The sequence below is a fragment of the Labeo rohita genome, chromosome 19, assembly GCF_022985175.1.
Source record: "Labeo rohita strain BAU-BD-2019 chromosome 19, IGBB_LRoh.1.0, whole genome shotgun sequence".
Taxonomy (NCBI): Eukaryota; Metazoa; Chordata; class Actinopteri; order Cypriniformes; family Cyprinidae; genus Labeo; species Labeo rohita.
In genome coordinates this window covers 3,235,878-3,246,323 of record NC_066887.1, presented here as the reverse complement: position 1 = coordinate 3,246,323, position 10,446 = coordinate 3,235,878, and the positions used below count along the sequence as shown (strand labels likewise).

The window sequence follows — 10,446 nt, the reverse complement described above, 5'->3', positions numbered from 1 at the left end:
GGCTTCAGTTCTTGGATCTTGCAGCCTCAAATCTCTGGATCTCAGCATGTGTCGCCTGACAGATTCTTCTGTGGAGCTGCTCTCTGCTGGACTGAGCAACACTAAGTGTAAACTGGAGATACTCAGGTGAGAAAACAGTCTAGAATAGTAACTAAAAATGTGTTTTTGTGTTTTTATTAAAACTAGATCTTCACTGATCTTGCTAGTAGATCATGAAACTGACACAAGGGAGAGGAAACACTTTTTTTTATTTATTTATCTATTAATTTATTAATATTAGTGAATGCCGGTATTCTAAGTACATTAAAATTCAATTTAACTCATGTTTATTTGTATAGTGCCTTTCACGATACAAACTGTTGCAAAGCAGCTTCGCAGAAAATTAAAGTTTCTACATTACATTTAGGAGTAGCTTATCAGTGGTGATGATGTCAAGGTCAAGAACAAATGGCAGATATGTGCAGAAAAAAATCATGCAGTTAGTTAATATTCAGACAAATTCAGAACATTATTTACAGCAATGATTGTATGTTATGATCAAACTTATAGGGAAATTTGGTAGTTTTTTATGTTGGTTCAGTGTTGATGACATTTGTGGTCCTCTTAGAGGTTGGCATCGTCTTTTCTTAGGTGTTTGGTCATCTTAGATCTTTGTAAGATCTGAGCTGGATCTAGACTGAAGATTGTGTAATTCCTAGTTACCTTGAGATTGCCATCCCATGGCAGAAATAGAAAAGCAAATAGTAAAAAAATATTGTAGTTGCTGTTCAAACCAAGCAAAGAATGATAATGTGCATCTTGAGGTCATGAATGCATGAAGTAGGTTTTCTGCATCAGAAACCGGTAACGTTCCGTAGCTTGGTGATGTTTCTAAGATGAAAGTCAGACAGGTGGGAACTAGACCATATTGTGTGTGATTTGCTGCCTTTTCCCTGAAGGATGACCCAAACTGCAGCATCACAGAAGCAGGAGCTGTAAATTGTTTTTCCCTGAAGGATGACTCACTGCAGCATCACAGAAGCAGGAGCTGCTTGTTTGCCAACCCATCACACATGTGGGAAATAGACTTGAGCATCAATCCTGTTAAAGGCCCAGGATTTGACCAGCTCAGATCTGTTTTGGAAGATCCAGCAACACGATTAGAGAAATTAATGTGAGTCTAACAAAATAGCAGAAGCCCTGTCTTTAAATTTCTGGTAAAACTTTACAATAAGGTTTGATTTGTTAATATTAGTTAACTAAATTAACTAATGATAAAAAAAGTATCTTAATGTTAATTCCAGTAATTAAAAACACAATGTTGTATTTTTGTTGTAAATCAAAATCAAATATTGTATTTGTTAATATTATTTAATGGACCTGAGCTAATATGAACAGTTGTATTTTTATTAACAGTAATAAAGTAGTACATTAATAAATAACTATTGTAAGTTGTTACAATGACTGAATTTCTGTTTAAATTTGACTGTTTAACATTTGCCAACAGTGTGGAAGGCCTAGAGGAGCAACGTGACATGGAAACTCTACGCCAATGTTAGTCTGCTTTTTTTCTTAAAATTGATTTTGACAAATCAAATTGTGAAATCATAACACTTTATTTTACTTTTTTTTTCAGATAAGTGTCAGCTGACTTGGGATCCTAACACTGCTTCTTCAAGTGTGCAGGTGTCAGAAAAAGATGAGACTCATTTGAAAGATTGCATTAACCCAGAAACTGTTCCACACCATCCAGAGAGGTTCAAAAGCGTAGACCAAATCATGAGTCGTGAAGGTCAGAGCAGCCGTCATTTCTTCCAGCTGGAGTGGTTTGGCAGGTTGGGCCACTATAGGAATGGCCTATAAAGACATAAGCAGGAAGGGAAGTTTAGCAGCCTGTAGCATTGGACTTAATAATAAATCCTGGGGCATTTTTGTGAGAACTGCATGTCCCATCTGCAGTGCTCTTCATGGAGGAGTAGAGATGCAGCTGCCTGACTGCTCACCCTGTAGAGTCGGGGTCTATCTGGACTGGGGGGCAGGAACTCTGTCCTTTTACAACACCATCAATGATGAGGCCAAACTCATCCACACCTTCCATGCTAAGTTCACTCAGCCACTCTTTCTGCTGGTCAGTGTTAGTGTTGGGGTTAAGATCTTACCAGATGTGCCTCCTCCTATCTGTGCCCATGACCATGACCCCTGGGGTATGTTTTTAGGGCTACAAGGACTGTAAGGGATGTAACGGATCAAAGGCTTGCTAGGTAAACCAGTGTGCTCATCTTTTGTGGAAGAGCTGATGGTAGTATTTGTATCCTTGTACACTGGATCTACAGATAAATTAAAAAAGGCTTCACTGAATGGTGTACAGTGTCCTTTGATAGAGAGAGCAGTTGATCCACTAGAGGGCGCCATTCTCTTATAAAACCTGATCTTAAAGAAAATGAACATTCTAGTCACTCTCATGTTTATTTTTGGGTGAATTGTCCCTTTAAGATCAGCATTATGCAAAATATCTTTTATGTTCTTCTGCAGCACAAATACAGTGCCTGTTTTGCTAGAGGATGTCATGCTTTCTTACAAAACAATGCAGGATTTCTGTTTTCCTCTGAGTCAGTTTACAACAATTTGTTCAAATCTTGATTTTCACATTATTTTATGATTAATTTGGACTCCCCTTTGTATAAATTAATGTAACAGTTGCCAAATTATTTTACAAGTACTATACATGAACTGTAGCTGCTGTATAGTAAACAGCTCAACTAAACACTGAAAGCCTGCTTTATTAAGTTTGTGCTGACATGTACTTAAAGATGTATCCTTCCACTTCTCAAGAGATTTCATTTATGCTTATGGTTGTTTCTCACTGATGGAATATAATTATAATAGATCACTCAGCTCATTACAGACATCAGTGTGACCCTGTGAAACAGCACTGCTCCACAGCCAGCAGGGACACTAAATTAACCTCAGTTACATGTGGTCGAGATGTCATCTAGGAGACTTTGAAGATGAAGCTTGTTATTTTAAGCAACAGAAATATGCATGTTCCCCTTGAGATGTCTGTGTGTTCCCCACCAAGGTGGAAATGTTATACGACACATCACTCAAAGCAAAGGCCAGCAGCATCTTCAGGAGCTTGTTCTGGCAGACTGATTGTTACTATTTATAATTATTCTTAAATTAATACCTCATACTGTTGAGAAATATTAATATTTGTACAAAACTAATTCTCAAGTATAAAAATATACAAAATAAATGCTAATTAATGTTTACTGCTCTGGTGAATTTTAAAAAACACAAGCACATACCTGGGTCATTATTATTATTATCTTTACCCCAAATTTTTGTTATCATAATGCAAAGAAGAAAATCGTCTTGGTACAAATGTAACCCCAGTTCCCTAACAAGGGGAACAAGACACTGCATCTGACAAGACGCTATATGGGGAATGCCATCACCGTGACCGGTCATTGGCCGACGACAGTCTGTGATGTCACTACCTGTGCACTGTCAGTATACAGGTGCATCTCAATAAATTACAATGTCGTGGAAAAGCTCATTTATCTGAGTAATTCAACTCAAATTGTGAAACTTGTGCATTAAATAAATTCAGTGCACACAGACTGAAGTAGTTTAAGTCTATGGTTCTTTTAATTGCGATGATTTTGGCTCACATTTAGCAAAAACCCACCAATTCACCATCTCAGCAAATTAGAATATGGTGACATGCCAATCAGCTAATCAACTCAAAACACCTGCAAAGGTTTCCTGAGCCTTCAAAATGGTCTCTCAGTTTTTGGTTCACTAGGCTACACAATCATGGGGAAGACTGCTAATCTGACAGTTGTCCAGAAGACAATCATTGACACCCTTCACAAGGGTTCATTGCCACAAACATTCATTGCCAAAGAAGCTGGCTGTTCACAGAGTGCTGTATCCAAGCATGTTAACAGAAAGTTGAGTGGAAGGAAAAAGTGTGGAAGAAAAAGATGCACAACCAACCAAGAGAACCGCAGCCTCAAGAAGCTTGTCGAGCAAAATCGATTCAAGAATTTGGGTGAACTTCACAAGGAATGGACTGAGGCTGGGGTCAAGGCATCAAGAGCCACCACACACAGACGTGTCAAGGAATCTGACCATGACCATGGTGTTGGTGTGCTTGACTGGCCAGCAAACTCACCAGACCTGAACCCCATAGAGAATCTATGGAGAATCTATGGGGTATTGTCAAGAGGAAAATGAGAAACAAGAGACCAAAAAATGCAGATGAGCTGAAGGCCACTGTCAAAGAAACCTGGGCTTCCATACCACCTCAGCAGTGCCACAGACTGATCACCTCCATGCCACGCCGAATTGAGGCAGTAATTAAAGCAAAAGGAGCCCCTTCCAAGTATTGAGTACATATACAGTAAATGAACATGCTTTCCAGAAGGCCAACAATTCACTAAAAATGAATTGTTGAATTATGAATGAATTATGAAGTATTCTAATTTGTTGAGATAGTGAATTGGTGGGTTTTTGTTAAATGTGAGCCAAAATCATCACAGTTAAGAGAACCAAAGACTTAAACTACTTCAGTCTGTGTGCATTGAATTTATTTAATACACAAGTTTTACAATTTGAGTTAAATTACTGAAATTAACTTTTTCACGACATTGTAATTTATTGAGATGCACCTTGTAAGGCCACATCCACACGAAGCCAGAGCTTACCCTATCCGATCTTTTTTTTCCTCATTCTTCCATAAACACGCCGTCATCTCAGGTGTACACACGAAACCACTAAAACCTCAAAAAGATGTAGTATACATGCCAGACCAGTATGTGGCGCTGTAAATCACTTTACACTCAACCCCAAAAGACTTTCGACGGAGAGCTCATCAAGTACACATCTGTTGCATTCTAAACAGGATATATCGCCCTTCGAAGGGCACTTTGGAGTGAAAACAGTCATGGCTGCCATATAGAAGGGTTGTTCCAAACCGAAGTGCTCAAAACTGACCACTTCAAAGGGCCCTTCGGAGTGAAAGATTTTGAAGGGTACAACTGATGGACACTTCGGCCCCCATGATCCTTTGTGCTGATTCTTTCCATGATGAAGGCACCTCCATGTGGTCACGGGATGATAATGCAGAAGGACACTTCAACAAACAGTTGTTTGGTCCACTACACCAGGGGTGGCGAACTCTGGTCCTGGAGAGCTTCAGACCTTGATTAGCTTGTTCAGGTGCATTTGATTAGGGTTGAAGCAAAACTCTGCAGGGCTGTGGCTCTCCAGGACCGACGTTCGCCACCCCTGCACTACACCCTTCAACCCTTCGAAGCTCTCACTCTGGAGGGTTAACCCTTTGAGGGATTAGGGCATAGGGATAAGCCCTTTCGAATGTAACCCAGGGATTGGCTGTTTCTCAAATGGAAAGCTGCGTGGTACTACAGACTGGCCTGAGCTTCTCTGGTGTACAAAGGACCCTCCAAGAAAGGTATCCCAGTAGTGGGGAAGAATTAAACTGCATGTATTTAATCCTGAAGTCCAGGTGTCATGCTGAGCTCTCTCACAGGAAGCGGAGGACCCTATATAAAGATCCCTAAGAGGGGAAAGGTACTACTCTACATTTGACCCTAATCTCAAGACCAGGGGTGGCGAATGTCGGTCCTGGAGAGCCGCAGCCCTGCGTAGTTTTGCTTCAACCCTAATCAAACGCACCTGAACAAGCTGATCAAGGTCTGAATGGTTACTATAAAGCAACAGGCAGGTGAGTTTTAATTAGGGTTGGAGCTGAACTCTCCAGGGCTGCGGCTCTCCAGGACCGGAGTTCGCCACCCCTGCTCAAGACCAATAGGGGAGCTGCCTACATAGGTGACCCCAAAATCTGAAGGAGGCAGCTTCAACCTAAGTAACATGAAGGACCTTCGTACTTAGGGGGACCCAATATCTGGAGGAGCTTCCTAATTAGGCAAACCCTAGATAAAAAGAGCTTGACAAAAAGAGCTTGACAAAGGGAAACAAGGACTCTACTTTAAGGGCCAACAATAGGAAGGGTACCAGTCCAACTTTTAACCCAAACATGATAGAATCCTAGCAACTGGGAAAGAAGGTTCAACCTTCTTCTTATAAGGGGGCTTCCTACTTAGGGGAGGCAGCTTTAACTTCATCACTGTCAGGAAGGTTCCAACTTAGGGAACCCCAGTGAGGAATGCAGCTTTAACCTGAACACTATGAAAGAGCTTGCCACTTAGGGGACAGTACTTAACTGTTAGAGGGGTTCCCACTTAGATGACCGCTATTTTTTTGGAGCGTCAACCCAAATACTATGAAGGAACTTCCTGTTTTAGAGATCCAAAATGTCTGGGGGAGGCAGCTTCAGCTTCATTGCTTTCAGGAACCTTCCTACTTAGTGGACCTCAATGGGGGAGGCAGCTAAAACCTGAACACTATGAAGGAGCTTCCTACTTGGGGACCCCAATATCAGGGGCAGGCAGCTTTAACTTTGTTCTATAAGTTCTTTTTTCTTACCAAAATCTGGGGAGGGTACCTTCGACCTTGTTATTATTATGGAGCTGCCTACTTAGAGGACCCCAGCCTCCAGGAATGGCAGATCACCTGAACACTCACCCAGTCTGATGCAGGTGGTGCAATATAACTTGACACCAGCAAGAAGAAACAAGAATGGAAACATTTAGAAAAACGGTGAACATCCTCACTCACAGTATCAAGACTGGTTGTGCTCCTAAAGGAGAAGTTCACTTCCAGAACAAAGATAATGTACTCACCCCCTTGTCATCCAAGATGTTCATGTCTTTCTTTCTTCAGTCGTAAAGAAATTATGTTTTTTGAGGAAAACATTTCAGGATTTTTTTTTCCATATAATGGACTGATATCGGTGCCCCAAGTTTGAACTTCTAAAATGCAGTTTAAATGCGGCTTCAAACGATCCCAAATGCAGTTGTAAATGATCCCAGCCAAGGAGGAAGGGTCTTATCAAGCAAAATGATTGGGTTATGTAAAAAAATACAATTTAAATACTTTTTAATCTCAAATGCTTGTCTTGTCTTGCTCTGCCTGAAGAAGGCGGAAGGTCAGAGGGAAAGAAGAGAAGATGCTATAGAGTGACTCAGTGCTGCTTTTCAAAACTCTTCCTCTGATTAATTGCTCACCCTTATGTCGCTCCATACCTTTAAGACCTTTTTTCATCTTCGGAACACAAATTAAGATATTTTTGATAAAATCCGAGAGCTTTCTGACCCTCCATAGTCAGCACATTCAAGGTCCAGAAACATTGTAAGGACATCGTTAAAATAGTCCATGTGACATTAGTGGTTCAGCCGTAGTTTTATGAAGTCACAAGACTACATTTTGGGCGCAAAAAAAAAAAATAAAATAACAACGCATTCGCATGCTTTGTTCTACTCGTAAAAACGCAGTGACGCATGCGTGTTCTACGTCAGCAACATTACGCGCATACATCGCGGTATTCTCTGTAATGGCGGAGGACTGTCCCAGGTAAGAAAGAAATGTTGAATAAAGTTATTTTTACTTTCTTTGTGCACAAAAAGTATTCTCGTAGCTTCATAAAATTAAGGTTGAACCACTGATGTCACATAGACTATTTTAACGATGTCCTTACAATGTTTCTGGACCTTGAATGTAGTAGGACCCTTGCTGTTTATGGAGGGTCAGAGAGCTCTCGGATTTCATCAAAAATATCTTAATTTGTGTTCCAGAGATGAACAAAGGTCTTACAGGTTTGAGTAATCAATGACAGAATTTTCATTTTGGCATGAACTATCCCTTTAAGCATAGGTGAAGCTTCTCACCACGATCACATCACACAGCATGCATTCAACTCTTGTGAGCACTAAACACGCTCAATTGTTTGATTCTCCCAAAAATAAGACAGAACAGAATCTGCTGCTATGAATGCATCGCCGAACGTGCCTGTGCAAATGCTGACTACTATCCCTTGGGTGAAAATCAGGGAAGAACAAAAGCTTCTTACCATTCTCTTTCAGTCAGTCCCACAAATTATAGTAGTTAGCACATCCAGCTTCCTCGAGAAGTTGAATAGGTAGTATTTGCCTCATGCATACATGTCTCCTGAAAACAAAAATTGTACGTATACTACATTTGCCCTTTTAAACTGACACTAACGCATTTAAACACATGCTTCAGACACCAGTCATGATGGTGATTCTGATGGTGTTCATTTTTTATAAAATTATTTCAATTTCCTTATGGTTATTTATTTATTTATTTTTTATTGTTGTACTGTTCCATTTGTAGTTTGTATTTCAGTTATAAGAATTTATTGAGAACAACTAGTTTCACAGGCAAGGCTTAAGCCTAGTCCCAAACTAAAATGTAAGTCTGAGCTGTTTCAGCTAAAAGAAACATGCACTGACTGATCTTACAATATACATACATATATATATATATATGTGTGTGCCTTTTTTGTCTCAAAATGCACACCAGTAATGTTCTTTTTTTTTTTCCTAAGGCATGTTTATAAAAAATTACTTAAAAGGGCCATCGGATGCAAAGTTCACTTTTGCAGTTTTACACTTTTACACACTTTGAACATGTGTGTTGGCAGAGTATGTACACATCTACCCCATAATGATAAAAATCCATGCAGTGGTTTTTATTTATTCTGTAAAAATAATATCCCCTTTTTCAAATCGAGCGTCACACCGACAGAGGCCGCTCCCACGATAGTTGATTGAAATTAGCGTCTTACTTCAGACCCCTAAATCAGCTGTAACAGTCTGACCATTGTTTCGATGCTGGAGCAGGGATGTAAGTTAGACAAGATTATCTCCGATTGAGGTGTTGTGTTTCTGGATGTAATAATGAACATAGTGGTCGTCATCTGAGCCGTTGAAGATACAGTGGATTATGTTTGTTTGTGAATGGAATGCACCTCCCTATCTACATAAATGTGTCTATGTTCGCGCGAATCATTTGTGATCCAGCTTCATCTACAGCAGAAGTGAGTGTAAGGTTGTTTTTTAATGAATCTTTGCGATCGCCTTTCCTAATATCGTGCTAGTTAGCAAGTTTAGCGGCTAAATGCGGCTAAAGTAAACAGGCTTGTCAATCCACAGAGAGAAGAGAGGGGCAGGGCGAGCAGAGCTCATTAACATTTAAAGCAACCTCGACCAGAACAGGATGATTGTCGCAGAGCTGATTTTGGCAAGGTAAAAAAAAGGTGTTATTTACACTACCATTGAGCAATTTTAACCAAAACATGTTATAGACTTTTCATTAAGACCCTAAAGAATCATATCAACTTGTGGAAAATGGGCATCCAATGACCCTTTTAAATGTCCTAATTGAACTATGGCCTAATCCTGGCTTAGTCTAAGCCCTGTCTGTGAAATCAGGCCTTAATGTATTATATTAAAGAGAACTTGGGATGAAATGTGCATGAAGTCACTCTATAAATAATATTAAGTCCTTAAACTAGGTTTACATTTCTGTATACACTGCATATTTTGGTTATTTATTTTTTTAATAGGGATGAAATGTGACCTGAACATGTCTTAGTGATAGGCAACCACTCCAAGATCAAGGTAAAAAGGTGGATTTTTCTAGTGAAGCGAAATATTTTAAGATCATTTTAATTGCACGAATACAAATGACCTTGGAAAGGAATAATCTAGAGGGAGAAAATAGATCAAACATCTTGGAAGTGGACTTTGGGATGTTGATGTGTGTTTAAATAGACACTACATTGTGAATCTTCTGCCCTAATTGGGTTGGATACTGTGGGCAGAAATTGAAGTGGCATTTTGGAGGAGAACTCCCCAAGCTCGGCCACGATGAGCCCACAGTATCTGTGTCACCATGCCTTCGTTTATCAATGTCCACCGGCTTTTGCTGAGTAGTTTGTTTTTGCTGTGTGCACCATATATCACCTGTCAGGTCTAATGGGGGCCAGTGAGGAGGACATATGGCTGCAGAGCATTCCCTTGAGCCTCTCCTCTCCTCCTCCAGCCCGAGTACAGATGGATCCTCTTACAATGCAATCCATACAGCACTGAGGGAAAACTTGAGGTTAATTGATCCATAAGGATCAAATACTGCTACACTACAGTTCAAGTGGCCAACTAATATTGAATTGTATTGTTTAAATATTCACAGTTGAGAAACACATGCTTCTAGTAAGCTGCCAAAGATTTTTCACACCATTAAACACATCATATCTCAAGCTCTAACAAAAATCTTTTGGGAGCAAACCTTATTTTTATTTTCTTATATATTTTATCTTCAGCAAAGAAATTGTTCTCCCAAAAGTTTTTTTTTTTTTTTTTTTTTTTTTTTTAATTTTTCCCACGGTTATTCAAGATGTAGATGGGTTTGTTTCTTCCTCAGAACAGATTTTGAGAAATTTAGTATGACATGGTTTGCTCACCAACGGATCCTCTGCAGTGAATGGGTGCCGTCAGAATGAGAGTCCAAACAGCTGAT

The 10,446-nt window shown here is 39.8% G+C and overlaps 1 protein-coding gene across 1 annotated transcript in view; it reads left to right on the top strand.

Annotated features, from left to right (window-relative positions):
* The window catches only part of LOC127182065 (protein NLRC3), a 69,061-nt gene extending 65,929 nt beyond the window's left edge, over window positions 1-3,132 (top strand). Inside the window, 5 exon segments of the mRNA XM_051137164.1 lie at window positions 939-1,153; window positions 1,487-1,533; window positions 1,616-1,814; window positions 1,939-2,183; window positions 3,059-3,132. Coding sequence (XP_050993121.1) covers window positions 939-1,153; window positions 1,487-1,533; window positions 1,616-1,814; window positions 1,939-2,183; window positions 3,059-3,132 — 780 coding nt within the window.
* The last annotated feature ends 7,314 nt before the right edge of the window (window positions 3,133-10,446 follow it).